The 21716-nt window shown below is 32.3% G+C and overlaps 1 protein-coding gene across 1 annotated transcript in view; it reads left to right on the top strand.

Moving 5' to 3' along the window:
* The window catches only part of CSMD3 (CUB and Sushi multiple domains 3), a 611488-nt gene that overhangs the window by 387390 nt on the left and 202382 nt on the right, over positions 1-21716 (top strand). The window contains 5 exon segments of the mRNA XM_032131786.1: positions 8138-8307; positions 16176-16332; positions 19619-19810; positions 20568-20694; positions 21240-21442. Coding sequence (XP_031987677.1) covers positions 8138-8307; positions 16176-16332; positions 19619-19810; positions 20568-20694; positions 21240-21442 — 849 coding nt within the window.

Genomic DNA, 21716 nt, shown 5'->3' with positions numbered 1-21716 from the left:
GGTCCAAACCACTCCTATGCCTACCTTGGTATAAGGAAAATTATGAATTTAGCATACACATTAGCAACATTTATATGTGTACCTACAGAAGAGGTGTTTTAGAAGATGATTCAGAGCAATGGATGAATAAAAGTTATTTTTGTGTTGGGGTTGATAAATTTTTAGCCATAAGAATAATAATGAATGTGTGCACAGTCGAGAAGACAGGTTAAATTTCAGTAATAAATTTCTGGAAGTGTTAATATACTGAAAATGAATTGGTAAATTATCAGCAAAAAGAAACTTCCACAGCAGCATAAATGAAAAAAAAAATTGCTATATAGCTTTCATGACATAGAAAAATAATATTTATGTTTGTTTGTTGGGCGGAAAGAGAAAAGCTGTATAAGGAATATTTTTTTTTTCTAGTCAACATGTTTTCTCATTACTTTTGAAAATAAAAGATAGTCTCAACTAGAATGACTTAATTAGAAATTTTCCCCTCATAAGTATCCAGCCTTTGTCAATCTTGTGCTTAATTTATATGTCATAATAATGAAATTCAAACAAGACAACAATAGAAATTGCTGTTGATCACTTATATTAGATTCAAAATTTATGTATCATTACTGTTGCTCATATTTGGCTTTTTTGTCAAAATGATTAATGAGATTTAGTGCTCCTGATATCATGTGCACTTTCACATATGTACAACGTCAATTGGGAGCTAACCACTGCACACAGAATTTGTGTTCAGCTTGTCAACACAAGAATAAAATGCAAGAAAGAGAGATAAAGTAGAAGAAGTTTGATGGAAGGCCAAGCATCACTTTCTGGATACAATGAAGGCCAATGTGTTGGGTCTTGAAACAGAGTAGTCAATCATAATTCTAAACCAAATAATTTGCCAGAGAATTAGAAGCCTACTTTCCTTTTCTTATTTAGAAGATGGGTTAATATTTGTTATTTATTAATTAATGTTATTATTCAATCTATGAAGATATTCTTTTTTCAAACAATTTGACTTAAGACTTAAAAAGTGAAATTTTGAAATTAGGAATTATTAAATGGAAAAGTAATGTTCAAGTAGCAAAAAAATATATTTTTATATTTTATTTTTAAAGCTGAATTTCTCAACTGATGGTATTATCCCAATTCAGTTGCACTTGATGTTGTCCTGGAACAGGTTTTAGAAAGGATTTTTCTAAAAAAGCATAAAGATTTTCCACTTTTTGTACAACATATGATGCAGTACTTCTTGGGGTAGATGTCTGTAGTCACTCACTGGGCAAGCACTGTTTGATGGTACTGAAACTTTGCTGTGTTATCCACACTGTTTCGGTTAACAAATCTAAAACGCTCTGTATGAGTTGCTACCAAGTAACTACAACACAGCCAATAGTACAAGTTGTAATAAATGGATGTATCTAATGACGACAGAAAAGAGTCCATAATCTTTGAATTGCTTGCTTTGAACATTTCCATGGACAGTGAAAAGAAAATGCCTTTTTGACTCTAAGTAATCACTTCTTAAAAAAATACCTACAGTAAGTATGAATGCTTGTTCACTTTTGATTTTTTATAAAGGCAAACTCTAAGCTCTGGTGGTCCTAAGGAATCAACATTTTCCTTAATATGCTAGGGGTTTGTCTCCAGCTTGTAATACAGAGCAGAAGAATCATCTTAAGTTTGTGAATGTGGAGTTGTTTTCATAGGGTTATAGTGCCTCTGAAATGTTCCGATCCATTTGGAGATCAGATGTCTTTGCCTAGTTGTCTTTAAAATTTTCAATGCCATGGATAGCTTACAAGAATTTTCCTGTAACGGTGTTACAGATAGGAACAAACAAGAGCAATTATTATTGCTTTAAAGGGAAAAATAGTGACATAGATAAAATTAAACTTTTCTTATAATCAATAATGGAATGAAGATGGTTAAAGAACTATTAGAATACTGTAATTCCTTAGTTTAATGGGTTATTTTCATGCTATATTCAAATATAACCAAATGCAGTGTTCATATTCAGCACACACATTTCTTTCTTGGAATTGCTTTTCCTTTCAGTGAAATGTAGAAAGCTGTCTCTATTATGCCAGGATTTCTTATGCCTTTTTTTTTTTTTAATCTCCCCTGCCCTCTTCCAGTTTGTTTTTGCTTTCCTTATAAGGCTGTCCAATAGCCGAATTGTATTACTTTTCACTATAACTGTCGTTTATAGACTATAATTGTTTCTATGTCTATGTAAAATAATCTGTGTCTTCATAGCTTCTCAACTGTGTCAAGTCTTTTCCTTTAGCTTTCTTAGGGACATACAATTTCTTTCCAGACTGCTAAACCTTCCCTGGAAGACATTGACTTTAAAATTTTTTTCTTCTGTGCTACTTTAACATTTTCTGTTCATTCTTGTCAGTAGATCCCAAACAGTCTCTAATCCTGGACTTACAGATTTTTAAGGAACTATGCACCTTGCAATTTTAAAAAACAGAGAAAAACCATAAAAAATCTACAGGCAAACTCATTAATTTATATCATGTTGCATACTTTTCAGATAATACTGTACATTAATTTTTGCTGGTAGAGATTTTTGCCAAGGTGTTCACTGATGTATCTTCTTTGCCAAGCTTCAGTTAAGGTGCTTTTCAAAAAACACCTAGAACAGACAGAAATGTCTGAAAGGTTATATTGTATGAGAGAAAAATAAATTCAGTGTTCACTGGATATGCATAAATACGGAGCCAAGGAAGTGAAGGTTCTACCACAGATATATCCGTAGTAAATTCCTTAGTCAGCAGGAGAGCTATTAGTTACCTCTGCGCATCTTACTCTATATGCCATTAGTCTTGCTGCATCTGCATAGCTCCATTCATTTCTGTGCATATATAAAATTAAAGATAAAGGTTGCTTTTAATATATTTGGCTTGAAAACAATGTCCTTTTGCTAGCTTTGAGATTTCTTTTCATATGTGGACTGTTTGGGCAGCATGAATTCTGAGTTTAAGGACTGTGATATCCACTTCTAAACGTCATTGATTCATCTCAGGACAAATGAATCATAAACTTTCTTCTCTTTGTCAGAAGTAAATTTATTCTCTTAAATATTTCTTCTATCGTGTGAATATGTTATATGTCTGTTATTTTCTTCGGTAGAGGATTCCTAAAAAAAGCAAAATACAGTCTTTGAGGTCTCACCACATGTTAGTATAATAGCATTAGAATGTGATAAGAAGTTTCTTAATGTTTCTTATGTATTTTAATATTTTTCATCAAGTTTTAACTGTCCCTGTTCCCTATGTGCAAATTTTTACTAAGCTCCAACAGTTCCAGCAGTTCCTTAGTTATTTTGTGGAGGAGTTTTTTTGGTTGTTCATGTTGTGGGATATTTTTGGTGGTGGTGTTTTTTAAAAGAATATTAAGTTATTTTAAAGGAAAATCATGCACATTGGTACTTTAAATTCTCTTGATATAGAATGTGGGGTTTTTAATACAATTTGCCCTGTTAATGTTAATGCAGAAGCTCATTTGTCATGCTATTTCTTCATCCTCCTTTGATCAGTTGCAATGCAGGAGCACATTATTTAAAGTATATGGGACTCCTACCCATTCTTGTCAGCTGGAGCAATCAGTTATGAAAAATAATATTAATAATGTAAGTAATTCTTTCTAAGAAAGATTTCTTTTGTATTTGGCCATTGGCCATTTGGCCATTGATGTAGAAATAAATACAGGATCTTCCCAGATCTGGAAATACTGTCTTTCATTATAACATAAATAATGTAGTCATAAAGCAGCCAAAAAATTATTTGCAAAATATATTGAAAATAATTTTAATACACAAATAGATACATTAATCTTTTGATGTTCAGATCAGATAGGAAGTAGATACATGTATTGCAGATACATAATAAGAAATTTCTGTTAATCATTTTTGTCTATATGAAAGGAAGTCTTGTATTTTGGAACAATGTAAAATAAAAGGAAAATCCACTATTCTTCTTGATTCAAGAAGACAATGTTCTTTTCACTTTTTTCATCAGCATAGGGTTCCCTGTATTTAACCTGTCAGAATATAAAAACTGCCTGGAAAACTAGTCATAACCTTATAACTCATATTATTCACAGAAATAAAGCTCTAGTGATCACTTAATCCTTTCAGAATTTTTGTGTTATTGTCCATTTTGCTGCCTTGTTTTGACAAGAGTCTGTTTTCTGGTTTATGCTAGCCTTCAGTTGAAGAGCTAGAACATCTGAAGACAAACGGCTTTATAAGAAACCCTTTGTTGAGCACTGAATTTAGATACAGTTTCTGAAGTAACTGTTGATTTACAATCTAATACAGAGTTGTTTAAAGATAAAATCCTTTCTAGAATGCTTCTGCTTACTTGCCCAGTCAAGCCGTTGCAATACACAAGAGATACCTAACCAAGAGATACCATCTTTTCAAAGTACAGAACTGCTAGATGTAGCGCTTACCTTTTGATTCTGTGGGATCGTATTGAAGAAAACAATTTCATTCTGTCTGAATTTTGATCTGTAGGAGCACATCATGTTTTTTTGACTGATAATTATTTATGGTGAGCATTTAATCAGCTAAATTGTTGAGAAATATTGCAATATTCTCCTATTGTATTATTTTTTTAAAGCTATTCAATTCATTGAAGAAGTGTATTCAAATGGTTCAAACTGATAAATTTCATTCCTTGGTTAGATCACAATGACATTTTGCTTGATTACAGAATTTAAATACACTAATAAACAGCAGTTAAAATTAATCTGTTTTATTATGGAAAGGTGCAATGAACATACATTCATAGCCAAAAGCATAACAATCTTTTATTGTAATTATCTTGTTATAGAAGGTTTTACTTTTCATTATTTTTCCTTTGAGGTTTTTGTTTATTTTCCTTTCTAATACTGAAATGAATCTATTATTTCTGCCAAAGTCTGGAAACAGTAATTCACTTCAGTAATTCACTTACTGTTACATCCTTCTACTTCATATTAGGCTGAATTAAACTCTTTGTGAAAATATATCTGGATGTGGAATATTTTTCCTTTTTTTTTCCCTAAAAGAAAAGTGTGTAGGGTAGATTCTAGGTTTCAGCTGAAACAAGTAGAGCTTTTTAAAGAAACAAAAACTTTATAAATAAAGCAACCTGATTTTTATCTCTTTTGAACAGGGAATATTACTAAAATGAAACATTAATTCAGTAAAGAAATATTTGTAAGTTCTGACAACAGCTCTAATTATGCTTTAAAGAATGGCTACAGACTCTCTGATCCGCTGTAATGTTTCCTTTACTTCTGAAATACTGTTTTGTCACTTCTTTTTTCTGTTCTATGTTTCCCTATTTACACATATTCCCTTAATTTTATCCTGGTTTTCCTTTTAAGTCTCTTTTACTCACTATAATGCCCCTTAAAATTATTTTCCAAACACTTTGAAAAAATTGCATGTGTTTAATATTTGGATTTATTTTAAACTTAAGAACTCTATTTACATTACTTTTCCTGACACTTTTTTTAGCACTTAAATGCAAATAGAACGATTAGGGTCTCTTCTTATTTTTGCTCTAGTATTAATTATAGAATAGAAGGAAACTGTAAGTTCCATGAAGTTCCATGTGATTTTAAAAAATGCAGCCACCTGTTCATGTTTATAGATAGGAGTGGAGATTGTCAGATAGAACTATCTATGCTGCAGTTTGGAACACCTTACAATATTAATCGTGGACCTTCCCAGTTTGATTTAGCACTTGTTCAGAAATATAATCCTAACTCCTGTTTTTCTGTGAGTATGTGCTTGATACTTTGTGGTTAGTTGTTCTGTTGTGGCTTTTTAAGACATAATTTGCACTGACAGGAGGCAAGGAGAGAAGCCAGGAACTAACAGTTGATTTTGTCGGAATTCCTCTGACAAGTGTACAAAAGAAGCAGCTGTTGTAGGCTGGACTGTGTGCCTCCATGGAACTGTGATGATGCAATGGGAGAAATTCTATTATACTGTGGTTTTCGATACTGCTGTTGCTAAACTAGCTTTCTTGTCTGCTAACACAAGATACAAAAAAATCACATAATGGTTTCGGTTGGAAGGAACCTGTAAAGATCATGTAGTACATCTGTCTGCCATAGGCGGGAACATTTTTGACTCAATCAGGTTGCTCAAAGCCTCATTCAACCTGACTTTGAACACTTCCAGGGATGGGACATCCACAACTTGGAACACAATATTCTCTCTCTAAATTCAGAAAGTCATATTGATAAATATGATGACATAAAAAGTTTCCTTCTTTTTAACAGAAAACTTAGCCTGATTCTAAAACAGTAGTTAAAAATGTCCTAACAGTTAGCTGACTTCTGTGCTCAGATTTTAAAAAAATTGCTTTGAATTATAGTTCTGACATAACCCAGAGTTGATGGATAAACCTAATACCATAATTACCTTGTGCCTTTTGGCTTTTTTATCTCTCTGGAATGGGAAAGGATATCTCACAGTCTTGAAATTATGATCATCTTACTCCTTTCTGTTGTAATTCAAAGTGACCTATGCATCTTTGAAATAGCAAATACCCATTTACTTGAGAGTGCAATAAAAGGATAGATGTGATCATGTGGACTAAAAGGTTTTCCACTTTTGCCTAGATTAAGTGTATCCAGCTATTCCAGTACAAAATAATATCACCTGAATTATTTGGGTACTTGTTCCATATCAGTGAATTAGATGTAGTCATCAAGCATTTGTTCTTTGTTCTGTGCCTTATTTGGCTTTCTGTGCAATGTCTGCTTTAGCTGCATACAGAAAGGGTACTTAATCAAGTTGGGCTTTTTTTTTGTCATTGCTGTCCAAATTTCATATACAAAATATATATTCCAATATCCTGAATGTTGCTCGAACAAGTCTGGGGTGGGAATTATAATAATGTTAATAAAAATTAAAAGCTTTTAGAATAGATACTGTAGTTTGCTTAAGCATCTTTTCAAACTATTAAGATTATTGCATAGTTTTGCAGAACAACATTACTTACTCTGTGAAATTATAAATCAGTTAAATTCCCAGGTTAAAATAAATGTGATGCATTCTCATGAGACTGGGTAAAATAAGTGGCAAAAATATTGAAATAATCCTGAAAACAACCATAAAACCAGAAAATTTAGTGTTACAGTTAAATTTAAAATTAATCTAAATCTGTTAAAAAGAGAGGAAATACTCTTGTACTTTCACTATAATGGCCACATATCAAGACTAAATAAAAAGAGAAGCAAAGGATTATAAAAGTTTCTTAGTGTCTATTTAAAATACCTGGTAACTAAAGGCTAAAAGTTACCTAATTAAAATTATGCATATAGTCCAATATATGATAGGAAGTGAAAGTTAGTTAATAATGACTAATGAAGCATTGTCAAAAGTGTTTTATATTTCCAGGCTTTTTTTGATGATTAAATGAATTGCCAAAATCTTGAATTATAAGGCTTACTTCTTGAAATAATAGTATTATTTGAAAATACTTATTTATATTTTTAAGTCTTACTCTTAAACCAATTTAATTCACTTTTTTTTTTCCTCCAGGAGTTATGTTTTTCTTCTTTTATGTTATTGAAATTGTTTTTTTCTATATTTATCTGGTAGATGTAACATAACTATTTTTCTACTGTAATTTACATGATTGACTATGTTGGTTATCATGGTTAAATAATATCTGAGGGAAAAAGAATCATTAATCTATGTGAAAATGCATGTATCTACATATATATATATTTATGCATGTGCATGTATATATAAATAAATACGCATATAAATTTATAGAATTCTTTTACTTTCATTTAATTTGCAAGTCTTTATGAATTTCAGTGTTGGAGAAGTTAAAACCAATACACCAAAATTCAAGGAAGATCCTTTAAAACAATACCATTATGAAATGTGTCATTAATATGATTTTAACTCTCTAAATTTTTTGACATACTTTTATTAAAGTATTGAAATTTAGAAATACTCTTGCAGCCTCCAATCACTGTCATGATTGTATACTTAAAATTAGATTTTAGATATTAATAAACATTAATAATGTTAAACTAGGTTACATTAACATTACCATTATCACCATTACTAAAAGTATTTAGGTGTTCTATTAAAATATGCCTTAACATTTTTTTTTAATTGCAGCTGAATGTGGAGCCTCCACGACAAATAATGAAGGAATCTTATTGTCCCCCAATTATCCTCTTAATTATGAAAACAACCATGAATGTATTTATAGCATTCAGGTACAAGCAGGGAAAGGAATCAATATTTCTGCCAGAACATTTCACTTAGCCCAAGGAGATGTTCTTAAGGTATGTAATCATGTAACTTATTTGTTATTTCTGAGCTTGTACTACCTCACATCATTGAGGTTTATCTGTCTGCAATACTGCAGTACCAGGTAAGTGGATTTCAAGCATCTCTTAGAAAATATGTTACTAAATTTGTTCCATTTTAAAACGTTCAAAATTAGGCACTCTCAGGTACCTCTATAATCTGTTTCTTAGTGCATTTTTTTCTGACCAGAGAAAATTAAAAAAGAGGTTGAAATAATAAAAGAAATGTTGCCATAATGGTTATTTTTATTCAAGTTTTAGTGTTAAATATTCATCAGTTACATCTTTTGATTTGTTTACTTACTCAGTATCTTCATATCTTGAGCTGTGATCTAAACATAATAAAACATAACACCCATAACTTTAATTTAACACTGTCTACATATTGCCTTCTGTATATAAGGTTTATACTTTAAATTACTTTAATCTGGTGTGGTATATAACATCTGCAAAATGGTAATCACAGCAATTGCATGTGAATAGAATTTTTGCATTGAAAAAAGAAACCACAAAGGGGAAAGAAGGATACTAGAACCTAGCAGAGTTTTATAGAGCGATTTCACCCTTTGATTTGTTCATATGTTTTATTACTGTACTCCAAAAAGTACAGTTCCAGCTGCATGTATTACTTAGCCAGCTACACATTTAAAGCTGATGTTGATCAGGGTGCCTTTTTGCACATCCCATCTGCAATAGCACACCAATGCAACAAGTTATCCGTGATTAAATAATTGTCCAATTGTTCAGAATTTGTAATTTAATTAAGTTTGCCTCTGTGAAATCAAAGGAACAAGAGGTACTATGCCAATCACATTTGATTTTCATAAGTTTTTCTGCCATATTCTTCCATGTACTTATTAAATGAGAAGGATTATGGAAATATATATTTCTAAGAAACAACTGTGATTCATACCGGGGTTTATCTCATCTAACTGTAGCCATCTGTACATTAGGGTAGGATTTCTGTCATTAGTTGTCAGATACAAGCCTTTTCAAAAGGGGCAAATTATACCTAAAATATAAGCAGACCTAAACAACTAATGTAAGATGAAATCAGGCAGCAAGAAGAAAAAAGTTATAATATGTTCTTCTTAAAGCAAAACACAAGCAAAGAAAAACAAACCAAAGGCTAATAGATACCCAGAATGCCCAGGGTATCAATTTTAAATTGAACTTGTTGCTTATTTCAGAACCAAGTAGATGCCTTTTAATTGTTACCTTAATTAATTTTGAAAGATTTTATTTGAAAGTTGATCAGTATGCATTAACATGTAAGTAATATGGAAAAAACCCTCAAACCAACTAATGAACCAACCAAACCATTCGCTCAAGGAACTATTAACCAATAAAAGCATATGGCTAAATTTTTCTCAAGACTTTTTTGATTGAAACCATTCAGCTCTATTATCTTAATTTAAATCATAGCACTGTAGGAAGGGAGCTACAGTTATGTGCAGTTAGATAAATATAAATGAATATAAATATAAGGCAATTCAAATTTTTCTTCTTTTTCTTTTTTTAATTATTTAATGTACATATTTGGAAAGATCTATACACTTACGACTTTTCAAGTTCCATTTGAACCATATGCACTTCAGATGTTTAAGTTTAACAAGACAATATTAGCTCAGAAACTTAGAGAAGAAAATTCTGCTTTAATACTGCTACTCAATGTGAAATCAAGAGTAATGCAAAATTAATTATAAATAGAGGAAGGCCACCACTCAGCTGTAAATGTCAGTACATTTACAGACGCATTTGCTGTATTTTGCAGGTGTGTTTTTTAAATGAAATTAGTATTGTGTAATTAGAGTGTTTGTTTTTCAAGCCAGCAGCCTTGAATTATAATAAGGAGCTGGAGTTCCTCCTGATCTATTAAAAAAAAAAAAAAAAAAAAAAAAGGTAAGAGGTATTCTTGATTATGGTTGTCTCTTTTTTCAGTCTATCTGGCATCATAGTGAGACAGAGGCACTCAACCTTTACAATTGTGGGAAGAAATATCTTTGGAACCCTCCATGTCTTTTCCTGCCTCCTTTCTTAGATGAGGTTCTCACAAACTTAAGTCTTAATTCTGTCCACTCTTTTTTCATGTGTTCATTTGATAAAGGAATTTTTTCAGGAAAAACATTAGCAGTCACACAACCCAAACTTCCTCCTGGAATCAGGTGTGAAGTTGTCTGTTGATCCCTATTTTTATTCTACTCTAAAAAAGTGAAAATACTGCTTAATTTGCCTGTTTTTCTGATTGTGGAGAATAAGCTTCTGGCTACAGGAATAGGACATTAGGGTTGTACTTTAGTCTTAAATAAATCAGTAATAGTCAACAAATGCTTTTAACCTAATATGTATATCTACTTTGTAACTGGAAGGAACTTAAGTTTAAAAAAAAAAATCATCCTGTCTTACAGAAAACAGCCAAGTGACATATAGTGAATACACAGTTCCCCATCAACTGTGAACTAGGGAGGGTATAGGAGTCCCCATTTTAAAATCAAGATACTTAAAACACCAGCTTCTAGAGAGGTCTTCCTTCCCCCAAACGCAAATTAAGTAACTCCATAATATTTCATGGCTAAAGCTCAGGTTTTCAGTGACGAACTTTGCTTGGATAATCCATCTCTTTTCATCAGAAGTGAGGGATGAAAATGCTGGCAAAGAAGTTAGTCATGTACTTTGTGGTACTTTTTCTTGCAGCTAGGATTTTTAGATTACTAGAGGTATGCAGCTAAAATTCCATTCAAAGTGATTAGACTGAGTATTCTAATAAAATTTTGACAAGCTCTTTAATGACATCATGAGGTCTGCTGCTTGTGACTTGAATTAACTGACCATGGATGACATTTATATCTGACAAGCACTGTGATTGAAACAATGAAACAGCTGTGCTGGGAATACAGCATTAGGGAGAAACAGCATATTTAACACAAGTAAATCACCACCCTTACTATTACTCCAGGGGCAGAGAAGGAGGAGCTCCCTTTTATCACTTCTGAACTGGTATAGAACTGAGGTTTCAGAGTATATAATTTGTTTTTCATTTGCTTCATTTAGCATGCAATTCTCTTGTTCTCTTTTTAATGTAACTGCTCTGGCGACTTACATTAACGGTGCAGTTCTTTTGGTGTTTTATTAGAAACTGTAACAAATATGTAAATATCTCTACTTTTTTGTGTGTGTGTGTGTGTGTGTTGGGATATAAGCTGCTCTTGACAGTGCCACATCTTGTTTTAATATTTCTGAAAGTTATATGAAGACATACGAAGAATTTAGGATCTGTATAATCACTACAGGCTAATCCATTTAATGTTAATCTCAGAAACTCTGTAACACTTGCTTCCTTCTTTGCAACTGTACTGATAACTGAGTTTGTGCACTATATTTCCAGAATTCAGTATTTTTAGAGTAATCTACCTATGTGGGAGGCAGAGATAAATAATGCATTTTTTCCAAAGTATGAAAATATTGCTAGCTGGTTTTTGTTCCTTGCTTTTATCTCCATCCCCAATTTTGCTTGTAAACTCTCTAGTCTCTGCTAGCTGTATGCAAATGCTTGAGATATACACAGAAAGAACAGAGTTGCCATTTTTCTGCTCGCCTGAATAGTCCATTGACAGTGGTGAACATGTTATTTGTGTTGAAATGTGTTGAATGTAGAAAATATTCTTTTATATCAAAGATATTTTAATATACTTTCTAATTTAGGGGAGAGGCACTTTTATTAAAATTGAAACTTGAACAAGGCTAATATGATTGTTTTCTTTATTTTAAGTAGATTTCAGCATAAATAAAAATGTACCTATGCATGGTACTAATTAATGGGTGGTTTTCTGGTAATGTTTAAATTAAAAAAAAAAAAAACCACCTCCAAAATTCTGCAGACAGTTTTCATTAGGTAAACCTAAAACATAAGAGAGAGGAACACCAAATATGAAAAGGACTGAGATAGAAAAAGAACATCAGTTGTTTCTGGGGATCTTAGTTCTCTTTTGTAGTAGACTATCTACTTGGCTTTATGTAGCGTGAGAGCTGCTGTGGTCAGTGATATTGCACCTATGTGGAAAAAATTGATTTAAGAATTATTTTTAATAATGCAATCAAGCAATCTTTCTTTTTCCTTTTACTAAAGCACTCACTGCAGCAACTAGCAGGTAACAGCGTGTCAGCAAACAGAACTGGCACTCAGGGTTCCCTTCGCCTCTGCTTGGCTCAGCACTGTTTGTGCTCCTGCCAAATATAGAGGATTCAGTTTTACTGCATTTGTTCATTGTCTCCTCTATGAGCCAGATTATAAATGTGTATACATGATTCAGTTTTTGAGGGTTTTGGACAAAGACTTTGAAGGGATGTGATGTTTGGACCTTTTTGCTAATTTGTTTCTTAAGAATCTTCATGTTTGTAATAATAATACTTTTAGCAATATCATCCTGAATATAACACTTAGAAAAAGGTAATAAATGTAGGGGACAAAAAAACCCCCAAAACATATGGACCCTTTTCTGTCTTTATATTAGTGCTTCTATTCGCATGTGATATACATTTGACAGGGCGTTGACAGCCTCAGTTCTGAGCTGCTGATTTTATGTTATTTCTTCTCTTTATAAAGGAACAGATCTTCATATCCATATGCCTTTTATGTTTCAATGAAAAATCTCAAAAATAGCTTGATTAAAATGCACAAATTTTACACATTCACTTATGATACTCTCTTGGTAAAATTTTATATAGTCAAATAAATTAGCAGAAAAAAAGGCATTAATTTCCATCTAAAATTTGTTAATAATGGAGCCACTTAAGAGATTAGCAAATTTTCTTTGCTCTCTAACTGTAAATGCAAACAACGCTTCCTTCAAAAATGGAATATAACTTCTATTAGTTGAAATATTTAGGTAGAGTGTTCACTATTAGCATCCTACCCTATAATATTTCTATATATTACTGTGGTATGAAGAACATTAACTCAACTTTCTGTGCCTTTGTTTTTCTTTATGAATTAATCATTTAAAGTATTGGGCCATAGAAAAAGTAATAAAGATGGACCTCTGTTTTCTAAATAGTTTGTTACTGGCATATCTAGGCATTATCCAGTCATGAACCAATTATCTTTGAACTAATGTTACACGATGTCTTTAAGAAAAATATATCCAACCAAATAGTATTTTTAAAATGATTATTCTTGGAATTACTTTTATCACCCAAGTGACTTAAATCTAGATGTGCTGGCAAGGCCTATAAGAAAATATATTTGTATATTAAAAATAAGCTAATTGTGCTACCTTAATTCGCATATAATATTACCTTCCAAAAAAACTATACAGCTGAATTACTAACTCATTCAAAATCATTATCTCCCACCTAATTTAACAAGGTTAGAAAGAAAATGTTGATTCTGCAAATCTCGGAAGGGTCTCCTACCACTTTATTGGCAAGTTAAATCGTATACTTTAAATGATTCTAAAAATATCCGGGTTTTTTCCTATTAACTCAAATGCAGCACAGAAATGAAAATGTGACTTAAATTGAGTTACACTACAAAAAAATGCATTAATTTATTGTCCTAAGGGAGACCCCAGTGTCTTAAGAAGAGGGGTACTTTGAATGTCTGAAAGACAGCAACCAAAAGAAAAAATAATTCAATTTAGTGTTTAAATGAATCAAAATCCTGCCTCAGCTAAATGCACTTCTCCTACTCAAATGAATTAGTTTCAGAAGTGTTAGATACTTTAAATTCTGTTCCTTCATAGAAATTATATAGGCTTAAAAATATTGTACAGTGTGACAGCTAGTTAGCCCATGAAATAGAATGAGTATTAACTAATGAGAGTGGAATAATGTGAAAGCAGACTAATGTGTTTGGACATCTAACAAAATTGTCAATAAAGGGTGTGTGGGGAAATTCTAACCTGAAGAAAATTGGTATCATGACATGGTTTATTCAAAGTTTTGGTGAGACATTGAGAATAGCTGGTATAACTTATTAACAGCTGCCTTTGGTTAAGTATTACCAATACACACATAGAAGAAAATGGTTTACTCTTATCTAGTTTTTAAAAATAAAATAAATCCTGAATCCTTGGTTATTATTAATTATAAAAGGATTCAAGCTGGGTTTTGTTTAAGTCTGTCATGATGTAAATATCTCTTCTGCATAGCAGTAATTCTCCTGAAAAGGATATTTTCCTTACAGTTGCTAAAACAAAATTAAGTGCATTTCAGAATTAATTTTCTAGGTTGGGTGGGGTTTTTTATTTGGATTTAGTTTTGGGGTTTTTTTTCTTGTTTTGTGGTTACTTTTGGGATTTTTTTTTTCTGTTTCTGGCTTGTTTTATGATCTCAGTATCATTTTAAAGGAGTTTTTTAAAAAGATAAGACATCTATTTTAATACTGCTATATATATATATCTTGAAATTATATTTTAGTTGATATGCATTAATTGCACTTTTTTCTTCTTCTCTGATTTTTTCCTTTTACTCCATATAAGGACATCGGCTTTTAAATCTAAATTTGCGTGTAATTTATTTGTTGTGTCAGTAAAAACCAAGGAATTATGTCAAGTCATCTTGTTGTGCATCTTAAACTGCTGTACTCATTACAGATAGCTAGAAGTCACTTACTTGTTTTATTTCAGCATATCATTAAATGTAAAGTCTGTGTTATTACTGGAGACATGAGGATTTCTGGAAAATAGGATTTAGGTGTGTAACTCATTCTTACAGATGGGGAACAGGCATCATAATACTTCACATTTACTTTGTTGCCTTACTACTATTGCTGATGTATTTGTTTTGATTTCATTCTGATGAAAATTCCTGTCTAAAAATGAAAGCTTTAATTACATTTGTAATTAATAGAATTACAATAGAATTGAGAACTGCAGACAATTCTGTATACTTTAATAAGGCTTTATAATCTCCCTTTACTGCAATTCGAAAATTATTCACAGGTCAATTTACTGATTTGCAAGCGAAATTTTTCATAAACCACATTAATCAAAGTTTTAGTTAAATATTAGTTTAAATATATTTATTATATATAATATATATAATCTATATTATATTATATATTTATATTATATATATTATATATAATATATATATTATAATATAGTTAAATAAATCCTACAGGAAATGATGTTTGGATGAGCAATTATCATTAAATTTTAGGGGGTTTCTTTAGGAATTACAGGAATACAACAACCTTTGGTGTTTTAAAGCAACCAGATTTTTAGGGAAATTTCCTGAGAATTATTGGAAGATTGTTCGACATATTTAGTATTCTGATAGAAGGAAAAGAACAATACTCAAAGAAAAATAAAAATTCTGTACGATTATTTACATATAGATTACATTACTCTTTCAATTTATGGAAGCAGTTGTTAAATTTATTTCCTAGTCTCTTTTTACTTCACAGTTATATTTTAACCTGTCTTCACATGATAAAAAGCTACCACAGGTTTATTTAAGAGGACAAAATTGGGGATATGTGAGATTTTCTGTTATGTCACCTCAGACTTGGGGCAGATACACATTATAGGTGTTCACTGATAGCATTACAATACTGACAGTGAAAGAGAAAACACAGAGATCTAAAAAAAACCTGAGCTGCCCACTTCTATTGTTTTGTAAAAATTGAATTATTTTAAACTGCATTTGAAAAATCACCAAACTGAAGTCAATTTAAGTCAAGGGAGGCAAATAGTATATCTAAATAGTACTTCAGGTTGACTGGCAAAGATCTCCCTTGGCAGAGCTGTTTGCCCTCTTAATGCAAATGCACAGAATTGTTTTGTAAATAAAATGTATCTTTTTTTCTTTCTTCCTAACTGTAAAACTCAAATTTTTTACAGATCTATGATGGCAAAGACAACACTGCTCACCTGCTGGGAGCATATACTGGGGCATCATTAAGAGGCCTGACACTAAGTAGCACTTCAAATCATTTATGGTTGGAATTTAACTCGGACGTGGAGGGCACTGATGAAGGTTTTCAACTTGTGTATACCAGTAAGTATTTGAGAAAACAGTAGGAATAGATTTATGCTTTTAAAGGAATGAAAATTATTCTCTCATAAGATAAAAATGCAGTTAAATGACAAATATGGAAGAAATTCAGAGCAAATCACTTAGCAAAAGAGTATACTTTCATAGCTGTACCTCAAAAAACCCAAAACACATAGAACACTGAAACCTGGCTTTAACAGTCATTTCTTTAATCTGGTATGTAAATCACTCTTGTTTTTCTAGAGGGTTATTTTTCAATTTTTGAAAGCATAAGAAAAAACAGGGTAACTTTCAGTTGATTGTTTTAGCACATAAAAATATTGAAGCATGTGAGTAGTTTAAAAAGTGCAACCAAAGAACAATGCTTCATGAAGATAATTCATAAGTAAAGGAAATTTTCCTTCTTAAGACTCATCTTTGATAGTTAGTTTGCTTTTGTTTCTGAGCTAGGATTATTTTTCAGAATAATCCAATTTGGAACCAAAGTGATAAAGAAAGGTTCTTAACAAAAACCTATACGTGGACTTAAACTATAAAGATGAGGAGAAGAAAAACTGGTTCTGATCTCTGGCTTAGAGGGTATATGGAAGCAGCTATGTACTTTTATTTACCAAGTGTCAGGTTCTGAAAATTGTAGCACATGACTATTGACATGTAGTGTATATGACTTTTTTAGTGTATAATTATTTCATCATCACTGAATTATTACGTAGAACTAATTTTTATCAAGCAGGACACTGTTATAAGGTAATTCTGCAATGCAGCTATCAACAGGTTTTTTTTTGTCCTTGTACTCAAATCACTCCTTTTTCACCTGTTCAAAAATTGTTCTTTTAAAAACTAGACATAATGTTTTTAAAATTAATTCTAATTAAAAAATAACGTAATTCTTGCAGAAGGAAAGGAAAATATTTCAAGATAATAAAAGAGTATGTAATTATTTTCCAGGTGAAAATTGCATAATTATACTCTGTAATAGCATGTGCTAGAATAGGACTGTACCCTATGATTAAAGATAGGACTTTCAGTGCTGTGTTACTACTGTAGTAGGTGTCAAGGTAAGTAATTTTTCTTATTTAGGTAGGTACATCCAAGCCCAGCACTTGAACCTTATCAGTAATATTTCCTGTCTTTTGAGATATTCATATTGGACTACACTTTCCTAGCCTGAAGAATTCTTAGCCTGAACAGTGATGGATCTTCTTTTGTTGATATTGGTAAAATTGGAAGAAAAATACTAAGTCCAGATGAAGGCCACAAAGAGGATCAGAGTCCTGGAGCACCTCTCCTATTAAGAAAGGCTGAGAGAGTTGGGGCTGTTCAGCCTGGAAAAAAATAAGGCTCCTCATAAGACCTAAAGGGAGTGCCTAAAGGGAGCCTACAAGAAAGATAGAGATGTACTCTTTATAAGGACAATGCAGTAATAGGAAAAGGGGTGCGGGCCTTAAACTGAAAGAGGGTATGTTTAGATTGGATACAAGGAAAGAGCGCAATCTGAGCTCTGTCTGGGTGGATCCATCAGCCAGGATAGACAGTGCAGACCTCCCAGTCAGAGATGCCGTCTTTGCTCAGAGGAGTGCCCACCATCCTGCCTTGAGGGTCAGGTTGGATGAGCACCCTTGAGCTCTACAGATGGTCAAAAACCGGTGCTCCTTTGCTGAGTTATGAGGACTTCAAGTCTCTCTACTGGGCCAGTGGAAGCTTCACCCTTCAAAGAGGTGTTCTCCCTGTGTGCCCTCCTGCACAAACTGCCTCACCATGCCCTGGCTGAAGCACTCTGCCCTCTGCCTGCTCTGGTCACACCCAGTTAGGGCAGCAAAAATGCTGCTAGTTCCCATGGTTAGGCATTGGAGTTACGTGTTCCCCCTCAAGAGGGAGGTCATCAGTTAAAAAGCTGACTTGGGTTCTGTGTCTGTAAGGAGGCTGTCCAGAAATGAGGACATCTCAGGGATCAAGGCAGATCTGAACTTCTTTTCACATTGTGGTCAGAAGTTGTCTCAGAAGACAGGAAATTCTAGCTGGTCAGTAAGTGTCCAGACCAGCATTATCAAAAATGGTTCTTCATCTGGGACTCACTTTAATGTCTTTCAGAGGTTCTGCAGCACACACTGTACTAAGAAACCATAGTTTAGGAATGAGAAAAGTTCAGCTCAGAGGTTTTGGAGGCTCTTCAAAAGGTGAGACATGTTCAGTCACATATGAAATGAGCTGAAGGAAGAACCTGAAAGATACAGCATTTGACATGTTTTTTTCCCCCTTACATGAGCAGCCTTATCCAATGTTTACAATGCATTTGCAAGCATTTTGCCTGTAAAATAAAATAATCTTTTTTTCAATCAAGAATAGTAATGAAGCATCTGAGGAGAGATTGTGAAAGGCTACCAACTGTTGACCAGATGGCCACATACTGTGTGAATGATTTGTTGAACAAAGCAGACATGAAAACCCCTTCATTTCCTCCCATATTACCTATGTATAGGAATAGCAATCTGATGCAAAGTCTCTTTTTTTTTGCCTACAAGCATTCTAAGATGCATGATATTGGTAAAAGTATTTGGTTTTGAACAAAGCGAGGTTTTGAGTTGCTTCACAGTTAATAACAGAAAACTTGATTTGGAATAGAAAATTTTTCTCCCAAATTGTGGTTTATGTTTCCTCATTTGTTAGTATACCTCCCTGTTTCCATATAATGCATTGATATTTTGTTTTCTTCTTGCTTCATGTCTCCTAAGTCTCAAAAATGTCCAAGCTGTTTGGCTTGAATTCTCTATATCATCATTGTCTTTGATTCCTGAATGTAGTTCTTAAATTTACGAACTACTGAACAAAAGATTAGGGTAGGGATTGATGAAAATTGCAGTTTTTCTTTGGTGCCACTGGTGCTATTGCACTGTCGTTGTTACTATGAAAAATAATGAGAAATCTGCTGTTAAGTTTTGTTTATGAGCCTTTAAATGTCTATTCACAAGTAAATGGACAGTCCCTTTACCTGCCCGATTTTAAGTTATCATAACATTTTAAAACTTATTGATAATTAGAATGATTTTTTTTCTGTCTTTAATTGAACTCTTAGGAAAATTGAATTAATAACACAGCTTGGTCATGCTCTAAGAAAGATGTATAGGCAGTTATCCTACTTAGACTGCTTAAAAACAGAGAAGAAATCCTAAAGGTGTTGTTACATGTAGTTTGAAAATGACTGATTTCCACTGAAAACCAGAAAATCTGAAAGCCATTAATGTATTTTTCTGTTTGATTTTGTAAATACAAGATTTTATTCTTCCCACAGGTTTTGAGCTGTCACATTGTGAGGACCCTGGTGTGCCACAGTTTGGATATAAAATCAGTGACCAAGGTCATTTTGCTGGAAGTACTATAATTTATGGATGCAATCCAGGTTACACACTCCATGGAAGTAGCCTTCTAAAGTGTATGACTGGGGAAAGAAGGGCATGGGACTATCCTCTACCATCATGCATTGGTATTACACTCATATTTTTTTTATTTCTTTACTTACTTTTTGAATGCAAGAAAGAAAAAAAATTAAGGGTTATTTGATCTATGTAAAATCTGATGTGTATGATCTATTTACAGATCAATTTACACAGGCATTTATAGTTCTTTCTGCATAGATCTCATCTAAGTTTATCTGATTGGTGTTTCCTTTTTAGGTTAAAAAATAGTAATTATTAAACATTTGTGAATACTGAAAGTCCTAATACATGAAAATCCTGTTAATGTCAGCAAATAATCAACATAAAAAGACAGTTTAATCAGAAAGGCATTGTAAAACTAGTATTTTTTTTTACTTATATATAAATAAGCTAGAAAAATTTAGTATACTTACATGAAATAGATTAAAGAAAATATATGAAATTTAAAATATAAAGAGATATAAAGTTATTTTGTATTTTTGTCACTCCTGTTTTTTTACAGTATTAACTTCCTAAGTTTTGCAGCTACTTACAGGAACAATTATTACCATAGGAGAGTGAAAAGAAGACAAGACTTAAATATTATAGTAGCTTTCTTTCTTTTTTGTCTTCATTTAAAGGAAATTGGCATTGAGTAAGTAGGTGAAGCAAGGAGTGGAATGCAGTCCTTATACACTGCTTTACAATATTATGGTATATGGTCAGTTTTATTGACCAATACCTGTTCAACAAAAGAGTAGATGTATAAATTGATTGCTCAGATGATTAGCTGGAAAATCATTCCATAATGTTGTTTTTTATTAGCTGAATGTGGAGGACGGTTTAAAGGAGAGTCATCAGGAAGAATCTTATCTCCTGGCTATCCTTTTCCCTATGACAACAATCTGCATTGCATGTGGGTGATTGAAGTAGACCCAGGAAATATTGTCAGGTACTGAAAATTAATCTTACAATTTTAACAAATGTCTTTTACTATAACAACCAAATATTATTCGAGTGCAAAAAAAGCATATCTACAGAAGATTGAGCTTTAAAATTGGTTATATTTTTGTGAAATGCTGGAGGCACAGAACTCTTTAGTGAAAGACTATATGAAAAAAAATGCGAACCAACACAACCTTTAGCAGTTCTTTTTAGTTAATTTGCTTTGATGGGAATGTGATACATAATATTGTCTTAGGAAAACTGAAACTCTTTTCTGAAAATATTGTGTAGATGCTTATAGATTATTTGAATGGCTAAAGTAATACATTACTTCATGGTGTACAAATTCAATTATTGTAAGATTTTTTTCTTTCTAATTCATTTCAGTATTGGGCTTTCATGCATTAAAGATAAATGTGTGCAACATTATAGAAAATTACCCTTTGAAGTTAAATTTTATTTGCTTTTTTCTGTTGTTTGTTTAGTTTTGCTGTTAAAGTTACGTTGTTCAGTAATATGAAAGCTGACAATAAAATCATGGTGTTCTTTCAGCCTCCAATTTCTTGCTTTTGATACTGAGGCATCCCATGACATTCTTCGAGTTTGGGATGGTCCACCTGAGAATGAGATGTTGCTCAAAGAAATTAGTGGCTCCCTTATTCCTGAAGGCATTCACAGTACACTCAACATAGTAACTATCCAGTTTGACACAGATTTTTATATCAGTAAATCTGGATTCGCCATACAGTTTTCAAGTAAGTTGATTAATTTTTTATTTATTTTATGAGATAGTTCACTCACAGGTAATTGTAGTGCTGGAAACACTTGAAATCAGCGACAACATTTCTGATGTTTTTAGGGAAAGAATTGGCATAGACCTACAGATTTGTTGTAATGCGATATCTTTATCTTAAACAAACAAATAAACAAGAAAACCCAATAAAATATCATGTTCTTTGCTAGTTTTGGCTTTGTTTCAAGGGCAGCTGGGGCAGTGCCAGAATGCTTATAATTATGATTACTGTTTTT

Source organism: Corvus moneduloides, chromosome 1 (genome assembly GCF_009650955.1).
Source record: "Corvus moneduloides isolate bCorMon1 chromosome 1, bCorMon1.pri, whole genome shotgun sequence".
NCBI classification, from domain to species: domain Eukaryota; kingdom Metazoa; phylum Chordata; class Aves; order Passeriformes; family Corvidae; genus Corvus; species Corvus moneduloides.
This window is presented reverse-complemented; position numbering and strand designations above follow the sequence as displayed.